Source organism: Pseudorca crassidens, chromosome 15 (genome assembly GCF_039906515.1).
Source record: "Pseudorca crassidens isolate mPseCra1 chromosome 15, mPseCra1.hap1, whole genome shotgun sequence".
NCBI classification, from domain to species: domain Eukaryota; kingdom Metazoa; phylum Chordata; class Mammalia; order Artiodactyla; family Delphinidae; genus Pseudorca; species Pseudorca crassidens.
The window spans coordinates 67,840,702-67,856,757 of NC_090310.1; the positions used below are offsets into that span (position 1 = coordinate 67,840,702).

The 16,056-nt window shown below is 49.3% G+C and overlaps 1 protein-coding gene across 5 annotated transcripts in view; it reads right to left on the bottom strand.

Annotated features, from left to right (window-relative positions):
* Nucleotides 1–945: 945 nt before the first annotated feature.
* Nucleotides 946–16,056, bottom strand: part of TTI1 (TELO2 interacting protein 1) — a 54,610-nt gene continuing 39,499 nt past the window's right edge. For 4 of the 5 annotated variants that reach the window (XM_067708104.1, XM_067708102.1, XM_067708101.1 and 1 more), the window contains one exon: nt 10,981–12,397. In XM_067708104.1, coding sequence (XP_067564205.1) covers nt 12,214–12,397 — 184 coding nt within the window. In that variant the 3' untranslated portion in view covers nt 10,981–12,213. Of the gene's footprint in view, nt 1,238–10,980; nt 12,398–16,056 lie in introns of those variants that run through there. The other variant, XM_067708105.1, reaches the window with a different exon arrangement.

The window sequence follows — 16,056 nt, forward strand, 5'->3', positions numbered from 1 at the left end:
TCACTACACAAAAGGATGCCACCCTAGTGGGTAAGGAGGTGTCTCAGTCAGCAATTCCAGGCCTCATTCCCTGCCACCAGACCAGCCACCGTGGCTTCTCCCTCCAGGTTTTCTGATCCAGCTACAGGGAGCAGTTGAAGGATGGTGCATTCAGAGAAGGGGGAGTTAATAATGGAATCTGTAGACAGGCCCACATTGTTGACCACCCTGGGACCCAAGTGTCTGCCTTCTGGTGACCTACCTGAGGAAGCTCTGATGGGCCCAATGGCTGAGCTGGGTGCAGAGAGCTGGGTCTACTCAGCTGCCCTTCCCATGGTCCATCAGGCTGGGTGTCCAGGAAACTAAGCAGCCTACAGAGGGTAGGGTATATCCCAGAGCTGTGTGTCCAATACAGTAGCCATTAGCCCCATGTATTTTTCTCAATCTAAACTAATAAAATAAAATATTCAGTTCCCTAGTTGTACCAGCCACATTTCAAGTGCTTAGTAGACACCTGTGGCTAGTGGCCACCATAATGGATAGCGCAGACATAACACACTTCCATCCCTGAAGAAAGTTCTATTGGACAGTGCTGCCCCAGAGGAGAGACATCTCAGGTTGAATTATAGAGGCAGAGTACTAAGAAAGAGGCAGGTGATGGGTCTGAACTACACTGTGCCAGGCAGACCCAAGCTGGGCCACCATGGTCCATGGGCCCCACACTCTGTGAGGGAAGCAAATGAGAGAGAGGAAGGTGTCCAGGAAAGGGTGCAGTGGGGGCTGGAAACGTATCTGTGTCTTGTTTAAAGGATGTTTTAGTATGGGTTCCTCCAGAAGCAGATGCTGGGACAAAGGTTTAATGGCAAGTAGTTTTCTGGGGAGGTGATTCCAGAAAGTACCAGAAGGGGAGTGAGGAAATGAGACAGGGAAAGTGTGAGTGGTCAGGCAAGCATCCACTGTGAGCAAGTGGGGCTCCGTCCTACCAGGGAGCTCTGGGAGCCAGTGCACGGCACGTACCTCAAAGTCACCCCAAGGGCTTGGGGAGCTGTGGTTTTGATACATTAACTTCTACTAGTCGTTGGTTCAAGGCTGCTGCCAGGGTGTTAATTTGCTAAGACTTCTGGTCCGCTAAGTATGGAGATAGAAAGCCTTCCTTACCTGTGGGAAGTCCTCAGGCAAAGAGATGTAAACATGGGGCAGCTGGAAGTTGGCTGGAGCAGACTGAGACGGTAAGACTTGAAGGATATGGGCTGGGCACCTGGAGAAGACCAACATCCTTAACCCCCAGCCTCATCTCTCTCTCTCTCTCTCTCTCTCTCTCTCTCTCACACACACACACACACACACACACACACACTCCTTGCGTATCTCTCATCATGCTGGCCTCTTCCTTTTCCTCAGACTCACCCTGCTCCCTCCCACCACAGGACCTTTGCATATGCTGTTCTGGGAACGTCTGAAGCACTCTTCTACTCTTTCCCATCCCTTTTCATCTAGTCAAGTCCTACTTATTCTTCAGATCTTGGCTCAAATGTCCCTTTCTCTAGGTAGCCTTCTCTGAGGGACACCCCACCCCCACCCCAGGACAAGAACAAGTCCTGTTGCACACCATCCCAGCTCCCTGTCCTATAAGTGCGTCATTATATATTCACGAGGTTAGTTGATTACCACTGTCTTCCAGTCAGACTGTAACGAAGGGATCTTGCTTGTCTTATCCCCAGTGACACATAGTAGGTCCTCAAGAAATATATGTGGGGTGAATGAATGAAAAATGAGTAAATGAATAATTGAATTCCAGTCCAAATGACTAGGACTCCCAGTATCCAGAGAGAATTTACTAGCTTAAGACCCCAGGAAGAGGAAGAAGCTAATTAGCAATTCATTAGGATCTGTTCTCACTTCTGTAGTCAATGCTAATCACTTGTTTGTTTAAAACAGGAAGTTCTGCACTCATTAAATCCATTAGTAAATGAAAACGTTTCTCAGGGAAGTCTGGCCTCCCACACTGGAGTGTCAATTCTAGGGCCACACCCCACCCCCCGCACCCCCCGACTTTGTATAGACTTCACAGAAGTCAGGAAAGCAGGTGCTAGCAAGTTGTAATTACCCTGGGAGAGGACTTGAGTCCTCCTTCACAGTGGGACCTTAGGAACCTGCTTCTTCAGCCCTCTGAGCTCAGTTTCTGCCCCTGTACAACGGGCACATTGTATCTCATGGCTAATTGTGAAGATTAGAGGGAGCTGTGGCGCCAGGAGTGTCAGCTCACACCTTGGTGTTATCCTCCCTGATGGCCGGTAGAGGGTCTATTTTGAGAACATAGCTACCCGACTGTCCTGAACTCTTTCCTTCTAGTTAACAACCAGGCTCCTCTCTCCTCCTAAGCAGCCCAGCTTAGAGGCTCACAGGCCATGATGTGCTCACCCTGGCCTTGCACTAGCTCATTTAGTTCGCACAGCAAATCCATTATTAGCTGCATTTGCAGATGTGAAAACTGAGGCTTGCAGAGCAGAGGCACTGGCACTGGACTTTTCTCCTCCCCACGCTGGGCTGTCTCCTCCAGGAAGACGCCTCTGCCTCGAGGCATACTGGGCTCTCCCCAGTCTGTTCTTCATCAGGTGTGTCTGTTGGTCCTGGGTCTTACTCATCCTCCTGTTCCCAAGGACCTGATGCTCTGTAGAAATGGAACATCTACCTGGGTCCCGGCATTAACTACATACTAGCCTCAGTGCTGCTTTTCCTGCATTAAATCACAGAGTCCTCACCAAAATTCTACAGGCTGAGCTACTATTATTAACCCCCATCTTACAGATGAGGAAACTGACGTGTCAGAGGTCACAGGGCTGGAAAGTGCATCAATGGCCAAGGCAGGCTGCCTTCAGAGCTCGTGCACTTCACCCCACAGAGGACTGTTCTGCCCTCACAACAGGCCTCAGGAACGGTGGAGAGGAGGGCTTGGGGGTAGCCTGGCAAGGGCGAGCTCAGCCCTCCATCCAGTCAGAGCCCTGCAGAAAAGCCCCAGACAACAACTTCCCTGGTGCAATGCTACCAACCCATTCCTCAGGCGCCTACTGAGTGCCCACTGGTAGTAGAGTTGTGTCTGCCTTTGGGTATCAAACAGATCAGGCTCCCTTCCCGAAGTTTCATCCTTTTGTTCAGCCTTATTGTTTACTGTTCCCACCTCCCATTCACATGAGCCAAACACCATACGTGCTGTTCCCTCTTCCCAGAGGGGATCCTTCCCTTTGCGTCTGGGGGGCAAATACTGCAAAGCCAGTTTGGACAGCCTCTCTTCCATGAAGCCTCCCAGTTTCCTTTCAGTTCTACCTCTGGGCTGCCACTCATACCTCTAAGGTATCATCGTCATCATCGTGACCAACTCCAACAGAGCACCGCCCAGGGGCTAGGCCCTGGGTCTAGCACTTTATTCTCACCATGCTCTCAGGGAGGTATTATTTTTATTCCCATTTTGTCAAAGCTCGGAGCAATGAAGAGACTTGCCCAAGGCAGCAGTGTCAGAAGTCAAACCCAGGCTGTCTGTGTCCAGAGGCCATGCTCTTAACTGCTGCTCCCAACCTCCTCCCAATCCAAACTTTATTGCTGCCTTCTCATGATGATGGTTTTGTTTAGCTCTCCTCTGAGCCTGGCTCCTAGGGGACAGAATTTATGTCTTTTTGTCTCTGGGCCTGGCACATAAAAAGCCTCGGAAAATGATTGTTGAACGGAATTGAAGTTTCCAACCTGAAGATTTTGAATTCTGTTGCATAAACCTGGTGTAACTGATCACGTAACTCATCATTTGATGTTGGCAGCCTCAAGTTTGAATCCTATCTTTGTCCTTTATTTGGTGCCTTTGGGCCCGTCACTGGGCAGCTGGCATTCTAACAACGAGAGGAAGGCACAAGCCACAGCCCTGTCCAAGGTGCTGAAGGTGCAGTCATGAATGCAACCCCTCCACGAGGGAAAAGGCTGCAAGTTGGACAGAGCCTCACTGGGGGCTGGGGCAGAGGGCACCGTGCAATGCCCTGAGAGCAATGAGTGTGCGTCCTAAATTCTGTCTGGGCAGTCAGGAGAGCCTCTGAGGCTCGCCCTGCTTCTCTTGGGGTTCTGGGGGCTCAGGTGAGCTGGGGCACGGATGGGAGATGGTTTTTCTGCATTCATACAGGGGCTGTGGGTTGGCTGTCTGTACAGCACACAACCCATCCCCTGAAGGGATCCTCTCTAAGATCCCTTTTCTTATTTGGCTTAAGCAGCACCTCCTCTCCCCCCAGCCTGGTTCCCCTTGAGAAATGCACAGCAAAGGAGAGGGAGCCCAGATGATGTTACACTCCTATCACCAGAATGTGAGTTTACTATAGAATTATAGACTCACAAACGTCTTATATTTTAATAATAACATTTTTGTGAGTGAATAAGTTACACATATATATGATTTAAAAATGTGAAGAGTAAAGGGAATTCCCTGGTGGTCCAGTGGTTGGGACTCAGTGCTTTCACTGCTGAGGGCCCGGGTTTGATCCCTGGTTGGGGAGCTAAGATCCCACAAGCCATGTGGCATGGCCAAAAAAAAAGTGAAGAGTATAAAGGGTACAGTGTGAAAAGACTTCTCATCACTAATCCTGCTACCCTTCCTAGAGGCTGCCACTTGAGTGTTCTTTAAGAAAATTCCACACATAAAGTACCCCTGTCCCTCATAAATAGTGTAAGTGTTCTGCTTGCCTTCTTCTTTAATAATATATCTTGGAGATATACACAGAGAACCAGCTCTTTCTTTTTAAAGGCTACTTGGCACATTACACGTTAGTAAGACACTTATTTAGCCAAGACTCTCTGGATGGACTTCTAGGTTGTTTCCAAACTTTGATTAATGCAAACACTGCTTCGATGAACTCTTTGTCCCTCATCTTTGCACGTGGACAAGGAAATTCCTAAAAGTGGGACTGCCGAGTCAAAGAGTACGTGCATTTAAAATTCTGATAGCCATTGTTGGTTTATTCATTTTATTATATGGATGGACCATAGTTCATTTAACCGGTCCATCCCTCCCTCCCTCCCCAACCAATACTCCTGCTTTCTTTTTAATTCCATATTTACTTTTAGGAAATAGTTAACATTTCATGACTTTTGATGTACCATTTGTTCAATATTGTTCACTAGAATTTCTCTTTTGGAGGGGAGCAAGAGGGTGTTTCAGTCTCTTCTGGATGGATGTTTAAGTCCTATGATTAGGTCACTTCCTATCTTTTGCTTCCAGTCTCTTGAGATGTTCATGTAAAGCATTAGGCATAATGCCTGATACATACTGGGCATTTAGTATTTGTGAGTTTCTATAAATCAGGAACAACCTCGCAGTGACTTGCCTGTGCATGTACTCCTTTGTGCACGTGTGAGTATTAAATTCTTAGAGGCAGAATTGCTGGTCAAAAGGTGTGGACATTTAAATTTAGGAGATATGGCCAAACTGACCTCCAGGGAGCTTGTACCAACTTACATACCCGTTTCCCCCAATACTTGCCAACACTTTATTATCCAATCACAGTTTAGGAGATGGTGCAATTTTGGAGACCAACAGTTTTAAATCCTAGCAGACAGGGAAACTGAGACCCTGGGGAGGAGGAGGGACTGCCCAAGGTCACCTGTGAACTGTGGCACAGTTAGATTCCCATTTCTGGCCTCTCCGTCCTCTTCTAGGGGCTGGAGCAGTGCCCAGGGTGGAATGTGTGAGAGCACCAGGTGGGGTCCATGAGGTAAGAAAGGATGTGAAAATGGGGTGGAGGGGAGGTGGGGTGCACCAAGGTCTGGGTCCACTGCACACCTCTGCCTTGGGGAATGTAACATGTTTTATTTCTTGTTATTTTATTATTATTATTTTTTGGCTGTGCCGTGAGGCATGAGGGATCTTAGTTCCCTGACCCCGGATCGAACCCGTGCCCCCTGCGGTGGAAGCGTGGAGTCTTAACCACTGGACCGCCAGGGAAGTCCCATGTTTTATTTCTTGAAGAAACTTCTGACTCTTCTCCGTTACTTCTCCTTATCTCCACCCCCACCCTACCCCCCAGCATCTTTTCCCTTGGAAACAGCTTCAGAGATTCTGAAAGGAGTTTTCCTTACTTCAGAGCCTGCCTGTGTGGGAGGAAGCTGAGGACGTGAGGGTACTGACTGAGAGAGCAGGTTGAGACCCAGGAGCCGTTGTGCGAAAAGAATGGAAAATTATATAAGGAGGGAAAACGGAAGGGGGTGATGGAGGCAGCCATTCATCAGTGCTTTTTAACCCTTTCCTGCTGCAAAAGCGGGCAGCCCCAGATGCTGGGAGATGGCTGCAGTGAGAGACGTTTTCATAAATGGCTTGTGCCTGAGGCTTTGAAGGGTGGTGGGCACCACTCCCTCCTAGCCCTTAGCAGGCGGGTTTTGTACTCTGGGTAGAAGTGTCAGAAAAGGTAGAACAGCTCCTAATCTAGGAGGTGATTCCTCTGGGAAATCAGGCTGCTTTTCAAGTGTAATTTGAAAAGTCGCTGCCTCCAAACTTCATTGGGGGTGGGGGAGGCAGGGGGGCAGAGGGAAGAATGTCGTTTATAAAGCAATCAGTGCTTCGACAGAGGCAGCCATCACTCAGAATTATTTTCTGAAATTTGGCCTCTCTTCCTTACTCTGGAGGAAAGGCAACATGGGCACTTTGCTTCCAGTCAAGCCCGACACAGAGGCTGGGGTAAGTCACACAAAGGGAGAGGAACCCTGCCCTGTTCATCAGAGCTGGAGCTGCGGAAAATCATTTCTGGGCTTCTCAACTCTTCCGAATGAGCTGGACGAAGCCTCATCAGAGGTTCCATTCATCTCACTTCTTACTTTTAAACTTTAAAGCACATATTTATGTGCCTCAAGTTGCCCATGAACTATGGCGTGTCAAACAGTTTGGGGTTGATGGAAGAGGTACATTTTCTCGTCCTGGGACTTTCAGAAACACAATTTCATCACCAGGCTCTCTCCCTTCCAATTTCTCCTGTACGTTGCCACGAGATGCATATTCTGCAAACGCTTTCAGTGCATTACTCACCCGTTCAAGAACCGTCCAAGATCTCCCCTCTTGATCTCTTAAGTCTGGGGACCCCAGGTTGACAGTCAAGGCCCTTCGTACATGTGGCCTCAGTGACCACAACCTTCTCACACCCACCATCCCTAGACCACCAAGCCACCCTTGCCACTCGCCACACATATGGGGTGGTGAATGCCTATCATTTTGGCCCCTCTGCACCCTGCAACACTTCTCCTGGCAACCGAGCACAGGGCTTCCTTTTGGGGGAAAGCACCGCACCCCAGTTCCCTCTCCATATGGTTTGCGTGAGCTGACCTGACACCTGCCTCCAGGCCTGCTCATGAGAATGTAGATCTGGGCTTGGCAAACTAAGGTCCCAGGGCCAAAAAAAAAAGGCCCCCAGCCTCTTTTTTTTTTTTTTCTTTTGAGGTACGCGGGCCTCTCACTGTTGTGGCCTCTCCCGTTGCGGAGCACAGGCTCCGGACGCACGGGCTCAGCGACCATGGCTCACGGGCCCAGCCGCTCCGAGGCATGTGGGATCTTCCTGGACCGGGGCACGAACCCGTGTCCCCTGCATCAGCAGGCAGACTCTCAACCACTGCACCACCAGGGAAGCCCTCCCCAGCCTCTTTTGAAAGACTCCTGAGCTAATAATTTTTACATCTGTAAAAGATTGTAAAAAAAAAAAAATCAAAGAAGATGCCATAGAGAACCTATGCCCACAAAACCTAAAATATTTGCCATCTGGCCCTTTACAGAGAAAGTTTGCCGACACCTGCTTGAATGCACAATGCTTGGTTTGGTTTGGGGCGGGGCGACGGAGGGGCTGAGCTCAGGAGAGCAAGTCCCAGGACTTGAGCTGGAGCTCAAGTCAGAGGGACGTGCACACTCTCCTAACTTTGTTCAGCAGAAAGAGCATAAGTCTGGAACTACTGGTGGCCATCTTTGACACTTTACAGAAAGAGGCTGCTGGAGAAGGAAGGCAACACTGGGGGAAGCAGAATCAAAAGACAGACTGGCTGTGGGACCTGGAGCCAGCTGGGCTGGCTGGTCGTGCGAGCCCAGACATTTCTTTCAACTCAAGCCAGTTTGAGTTGGGTCTCCTGTCAGCTGCAAGGGAAGGAGTTATGATGAGTACAGATACCGGCAGGTATGGCCGATGCATTTGGGCATGTTATTACCTTGTCTGGAATGCCCTTTATCCTCTCTGCCTGCCGAAGAGTCTGCTTGTCTTGCCAGGATCTTTTTTTATTATTTTTTTTAGCTTATTTATTTAATTTTATTTTTGGCTGCGCTGAGTCTTCATTGCTGCGCGCAGGCTTTTCTCTGGTTGCAGTGAGCGCGGGCTACTCTCGTTGCCGTGCACGGGCTTCTCATTGCGGTGGGTTCTCTTGTTGTGGAGCACAGACTCTAGGCTTGCGGGTTCCAGTAGTTGTGGCATGTGCGCTCAGTAGTTGTGGCTCACAGGTTCTAGAGCACAGGCTCAGTAGCTGTGGCACATGGGCTTAGTTGCTCCAGGGCATGTGGGATCTTCCCGGACCAGGGCTCAAACCCGTGTCCCCTGCATTGGCAGGCGGATTCTTAACCACTGCGCCACCAGGGAAGCCCTCTTACCAGAATTTTGTCCACGCCCCAGCCCCCCACCCCCGCTGTGGTCCTCTGTAGTTCCTGGGTAGCTCGTTCTGAGACATAACCATCTATTTCCTCAGCTATAATTGTCTTGGAAGAGTCGGTATTGCATCCCTAACAAAGCCACGAGCAATGGGGTGGGGATAGGGGGAAGGAAAGCATGTTGTCGAGCCCTGGGCACTAGCTAAACACCATAAACACTACAGCACTTATTCCCCCTGAAGCAGCCGTCAAAAGAGGGGGAGGCAGCAGCTCCATTTTAGAGATGGGAAAATGAAGTGAAGTGACTCACCGAGGTCACGCAGTTACTAAGAGGCAGAGTCACAAATCAACCCCAGCTCTGACGAACTCTACATCCATGTTCTCTCCACAGTATGGTGCCCCCTGAGGGCCACATCCAGCTCTTCTCGGGATCCCTTGGATCCAGCTCTACACCTCCCTGAATCCTCCAGGAGCCTCTGCAGATCAGACCTCAAACATCTCAACCTGAAATGCAAAGCCTTTCAGTATCTGCCGATTAATCCCTTCCCCACCCATCTCCAGCCACACTGATACTCAGAGTACTCAGGGTGCACCCGGAATGAGAGAAGAAACCCTCACTGCACCAGCAAGTTTTAACAGGGGAAACGATCACTTTGCAAAGCCTTCGTTAACAAAGACTAGATTGAGTCAGCTGGACAGCTTCAAAATTAAAGTTGCCTGAATATAATAATAACCGGAGAGGCACTCTAATTAGTTTTTGTTTTTTGTTTTTTAATCAAGTGCAACAATCTGCCTGCAGTAATCTGAGAGCGACTCGGGATGTCTTAACTCTCTGAGGAAGAGGTGGGTTTTTGGAACATCATGGCAAGTCCTCCCACGCAGATGATCTCCTGGAGGGCTTCCCCAGAGCGAGAGTTTTGTTACAGCACAGGGTGGGTGTGCATGTCCCCCCCCGCCCCCCCCCCCCCTTTCTCAGCACACCATCACGGCCTGCCACACCTAGGGACCTGGGGAAGGAAGGCAGGCTGCTTTAATCTCCCTGGGAGCTAGGTCATGCTCGACAAGTCACGCCACCTCTCTGACCTGTTTTTTCATTTGTCAGGACCTAGAGATTGAATTAGTCTATCACTTTGTGTCCCCAGTGGAATTAGGAACAATGCTCTGTGAATCCTTCTACAATCCCCTCAATTAGAGGGCATTTCTCAAAGGAAATCATCCCAGAATTTTAAAACTGTAAGAGAGTTAAGTGGTTCTCTCTCAGGACTTCTTAACTTGGGAGTTCCTCTGGGGTCTGAGGTGAAGTCTCTGAAATTGTACCCAGAATTTTGGGAGGTCAGCTAAACAGACCCAGCGGGAGGTGGAGATGGTGCGTGACTGTAGGCTTGGAGGATGCAGCGCCCTCCTGGGAGTGGCAGGGGAGGAGGAATGTTTCAGGGGACTGGATCCTCAGATCTCATCTGATTCCTGGAAGAGCGCAGAATCCTCAAAGCTTAAGAACTCTCTCTGTGGCCCATTCCCTCCACTTTACAGGTGGGAGAACTGAAGGCCAAAGGTGGGTGGTGATGACTCACTGACAGAGCCAGACCAGAAGCCAGCTGGACATCTCCTTGCCCTTGCAGGGAAGGTCCTAAAAGGAAAGGAGTGGGGCCTCTCTGGAACTGGCTGGGGACCCTTGCTCCAATAAGTCCCCATGCCAACCATCTTGTTTTGTTTTGCTTTTTTAGAGCTTGGGGATTATCTATGTCACTGGAGGAATTATGTGCATAGTGCCTCACCATGCATCTGGGGAGGAAGCATTCATCATTCTCGAATGTGCATCTTTCAGCATGGGTGAGTGAGTGTGTGCATGTGGCTGAGTACCTGAATTTACATAATCTGTGGGTTTTAAATCTCCCAGCTAGAAAAATCAAGTGTTTATCCTGCCTTTTCTATACAAACTCCCTCAAGGTTACCACGTGGTTGATGAAGGGACCAAGGCTCTAGCTACAAGCAAGCCGGCATGGCGGGGCTGGAACAGCGCTGCTCTGTAATCCCTAATGAACGAGAGGGTCCAGGTGAGGCTCACCAATGGCTGCCAACTTCACAAGAAGAGATCAGACATCATGTACCTCCTGATGGAAGTAAATAATACCACCCATGGCGGAGTGCAGCCAAAAAGCAAAAACAAAAAACCCAAACCCGATCAAGCCTCTTGTTCTGCTTCCTCATTTACAGGAAACACAGGTGACAGGAGCAGCCCGTGAAATGACCCCCCACGGGGATGCAATCAGTAAAGCCAGACTGTGGGAAATGCTGCAGAATAAATGACCTTGTTTCCTCAACAAAAAACTTCCCAGGAAAAGAAAAGAGAGGTGGAGGGAGAATCTATAAATTAAAAGAGATTTATTAAGGGACATACCGATAATGGCAATGTACACACCTTATTTGCATCCTGATTCAAACACACAGGACCGTTGTTAAATGTTTTAGGTGTGATAATGCTATGCTGGCTGTACATTTGTTTAAAAAAAAAGGAGTCTGGATATGACATCTGGAGTTTGCTTAAAAATAATCCAGGGGCCAGGTGTGGTGTGGAGGTAACTGGGAAGGTGCAGGATGAAGCAGGGCTGGCCACGTGCTGGTGACTGGGTGCAGCTGGGTTATGGGTACATGGGGCTTCAGAGTACCCTTATCCCTGATGGAAAGTTAAAAAATACTTAAAAGGTATCCAGAAAAACTGGCATGACTATTTGCCTTTGGAGAGGGAAACTAGATGTCTGGGGAATGAGGATGGGGAGACTGAGTTTTCATTATTTTGTACTGCTTGGATTTTATACCATGACTTTGTATTATCCATTCATGAACATAAACTCAGTTTTTTTCTTTTTTCTTTTTTTTTTGGCCTTCCCTTGCGGCATGCGGCATCTTAGTTCCCTGACCGGGGATCAGACCCAGGCTCTCAGCAGTGACAGCGCACAGTCTTAACCACTGGACCACCAGGGAATTCCCCATAAACTCATTTTTAAAAAATCACCCAATTTAAATAACAAACTTCAAAGTGAGTTCTTGATCGTACTTTTCATCCAAGAAGTGCCTTTATTTCATTTTCTTCCAAAGAACAGGTTAGGTTCTTATCTCCTTCCTTGAAGAGGGGGAGGTGTGTGAGTCCATGTTGCAGGCCGGTGATCTCAAAACTCTCCAATGTGTGATACTTCCACGTGGTCCTCAGGCGGCCGAGGTCATACATGATGGGTAGTACAGGCCTCCGCCCCATGTATCCTCAAGCTCTTGGGTGTGGGTGGGTGCGTGGGGCGGCTTGAGCAGCTAGGGCCGCAGAGATGGTAAGCTAAGGAGTTAAGCCCTTAGAGCTGCCAGACAATGTCATTTGAAAATACCAGGTATGAAAGAGAAGTAACAGTCAGCTGCTTTCCTTCAATCCAATTTCTAAGCAGTGTGATCGATCAATTTATAAATCGATTGGCTGTCTAATCCACCTTGGCAGTCTTCTCTGAGGCCGACGCCACCGCCCTCGGCCAGGGTGGGGTGGGCCCCACATCCTCGTCAAGCTCCGCTGGGGACCTCCTCGGGCGCCTGCCTGACTCGGGGGCGGGGCGGGGTCACTGCAGCTCCTGGAGCAGGCGGAGAACGTTGGCTGTGTACGGGTTCTGCTGCCCAGTGGCCCCCCGTAGCTGCACCGGGTGCAGGCTGGGGTGGGGAGGTGTGAACTCCTGTGGGCAGTAAAGCTCGTTCAGGAGGAGCCAGGTGGAGTCGGGGTCTGCCTTCATCAGGTGGAGGAAAAGGCTGTGGAGAGGTGGAGAGGGGAGTGAGGGCACGAGGGAGGGCTGCTGGTCCTCCACCCCAGAGGCTGCTTAGCGGGCTCTTGGAGAAAACAATGATAATCGCATCACTCTGCACAGCAGAACAAAGCCCACTTTCGTGCCTAATACAGGGCCATTAGGACGGTCCCAAAGCCTAACAGAAAGGGAGGTAAAGAGCTTCATATCCGTTGACATAGAGAAAAGGAAAGTAGTTAGTCTGAGCAGAACAATATTGACATCAAACAAGCTCTTGGCAAAGAAACCGGTTAAATGCTGGGCTATAAAACAGTTCTCAGAAGGAATAAAATGGATAGGGCCCACCCCTTATTACAGAGTCCACTTCGCTCACAGGACCAGCCCCAGTGTAGGGACTCCCTCTCCTGCTTGGGGAGCCTGGGCAAACCCTCAACTCCTGAGTCTCAGGTCCTTATCTCTGACCCTCCAGCATGCTGCTGAGCTCAGTAGTTGGCCCATTTCTGGCCCCTGAGAGCCATGGATTCTCGGTGGTCTGGATCCCATAGAGGGATCAGATGCAGTTATTCTCCCATGGCAGGATCGGCTGAGCCTGGCTCTGGGACCTTTAAGCAGAGGCAGAGCACTGGTGCCCTATACACGACATGAACACAGCTGAAGGGCCGGGGCCACGCAGCACCAGACACCCACCACGGGTGAGGTTCTTTATCTTGGTCTGAACCGTGGGGTCACAACCCTTTGCCTCGTATCTGCTCACATCCCATTTCTGAACGATGCCCAGGCCACTGTGCCGGGTAATCCAAGTGTAGACTTCCTATGCCTGGCTGACTCAGCGATTCGGAGTCTGGCTTTTCAATCTCGGGAAGGATGAGGCCCTCCCCTAGCTGGGCGGCTCTCTCTCAGCCACCCTGCCCATCTCAGCTCACGTATCACCCGTGCAGAGAGGGTGGCCTTCCTGACCATGTCACCTAGGTGGTTGCCCCTTATTTCTCTCTCTCAGGACACCCTCCCCAGCATTTATCAATTGCCTGTTTATTGACCATCTCCCATCTCCCTTCCTCACAGCACAAGCCCCTGAGGGCAGGGACCATGTCTGTTTGGTTCACTGCTGTATCTCAGGCACTTAGCACGGCACATGGTTAGCATTCAACCAATACTTGATCGAACAGGTTTCATGTTTAATAAGGGACTTATTATGCTGCACACTAATGATTTCAGATGGCATCCCTCTTTGAAGTAAGTTATATTCTGTAAAATGATCTAAAGGAGAGGTCAACTGCTCACTACCAAGGAAGAACCAAGGATGTTACTAACAGGAGTCACGTTACCGCAGATGTCACTAGCTGTATGGCTTGCCTCCGTCTCAGTTTCCTCATTTCTAAAACTGGGGATGTACTTCACCCGGGGTTCTGCTGGGGTTTAAACGAGAAAACACAGATCCAGCCCTACACAGGGCCTCCCACATGCGATCCCTGTCTACCAACTAACAGCGGATAGAATCTATTTGATGGATCACATTTTATTTTTGATGACCATTCCTAGGAGCCTCTCCCGTACTGCTGGGCATCAGACAGGAATGTAAATGCCTGCTAAACAGAGCTATATTCTGGTTTTTAATTTCGTTAATCTAAAAAGCCTATGCCCTCAGGGGATTTGGGTTTTACTTCGGTGAAACCACTTTTTTTTTTTTTTTTTCCCCCGGTACGCGGGCCTCTCACTGTTGTGGCCTCTCCCGTTGTGGAGCACAGGCTCCGGACATGCAGGCTCAGCGGCCATGGCTCACGGGCCCAGCCGCTCCGCAGCATGTGGGATCTTCCCAGACCGGGACACAAACCCGTGTCCCCTGCATCGGCAGGCGGACTCTCAACCACTGCGCCACCAGGGAAGCCCCGGTGAAGCCACTTCTGCTTTCTTCCTTGGGTTTAACAGATATATGCTAAGGAGGCAAGGGAGACAGGTGGAGGGGGCACTTTGACACACTGTCTGGCCTGTTTTGTGCCCAAACAATTTAAGTTTTCTTTACTTAGGATAATCTTGAGTTTATAACCTCAGCGGTGGTTGCTGGAGAAGTGATTAGAATATTCTAATTCATCGTTTCCACTTCACCGCAGAAAGGAGATGGGGCCTGCGTGGGAGACAATTTTTGTTTAAAAACAAAAATATCTTGATAATTAGAGTGGCAAGGGAAATTATGAAAAAAATGCACCAAAAATGGGAAGCAGATTTCTATTTACCCGTGACACAGTTGACAGTTTTCCCTGGTGCCAAAGACTGTTAGAATGCAAATGGTTTCATTTGATTTTTTTTTTTTTTTTCCCCTTCAAGAACTGGAACAAGCTGCAGCATGGGCGCACCCTCAGCTTCAAGGAGTATTTTGATCTGGGCGACACCCGGCAAAGTGGTGCCGTGGCCCAGTTCAGTCACAGCTCTGCTCTGACTTACACGGCATGGAAACGTCGCAGTGTTCATTTTTGGTCTCCTTTTTAACTTACTAAATGCGGGTGTTGTACTCGTTGGCAGGAAAGGAAAAGGCAGGAAGCCACTCTCTTTGCCCTTCGAGATCCCTAAATAAAATGCCAACAGGGAGGCAAAGGAAAAATCGTGTGCAACGTTCATCTTCTTTTGGTAAGCTAGAGCCATACTCTTGGAAGAATTATTTTGGGTCTCACTTCTGAGCTCTTAAAGAGGTAGAATCCCCAGAATGGCAGGTGGCAACGCAAGTTTCTTCTCCACCTCTGCGACCGGGAGCAAATTATTTTGCCTTTGTGAACCTGTTTCCTCCTTCTCCAAAGGAAAATAATCACACCTACCCGACCCTCCTCACAGGTTTGTTCTGAGGCTCTAAGGAGATGAGGTGCAGGAAAACACTCTGAAGTGTATAATGAAAACACTGTTCCTTCCAGAGAGTGTGTGTGTGTCTAAGGAATAATTATCACTAACAACCCTGGCAGCACTGCCATACCATGGAAAATTCTCAGATGCTCTGTAAAGGGCAGAACATTTGTCTTTTGTTTCAGTCATAATTTCCTTCATACTGACTTGATAGGGGTCCCAATTCTCAGCCACTGGGGTTGTAATTTTGTCCATTACTTTCAGGAAGAAACGAATGTAATATTCTTTGCCCTCTGTATGCCTGAGGTCGGGAGCAAATGCCGTGCCATGCAACCAGGTGGCTGGCAGGCATAGCTGTGCTCTTGCTTGGCAAAAGGCATGCAACCCGCTGAACTCTAAACACTGACAAATTCTGAACCTGGACCCCTGTTCACTTTGAGGCCCTGGGAGCTGAGCCTGAGACCCAGGAGGTCTTGTCTGAGTACTCAGCGGCCCAGTTTTTCCCCAAACTCCAGTATTGCTTTGTCCTGGGACCAGTTCCTGCCCTTTCTGAGCTGGCGAGAGGGGCTCCCAGACAATGAAGGGAAGAAGGCTGAAGACCTCGAAAGCATCCTTTTGCATAATCAAAAGACAAAAGACAAAGAGGAGACCTCTGCTTTGAAGTGATAGGAGTAACTGCCTGGAAAACGTTCCTAACACATCTTGAGACATGGCTGAGATGGCAGTTGAACATGCCAAGTGGCTGACTCCATCTTTTTTCAAACCCAAAGAGAAACACTTTAAAAAAATATATGTACACCATTTAACTCCTGAACAAAAATTTCTTTCTCTTTCCCC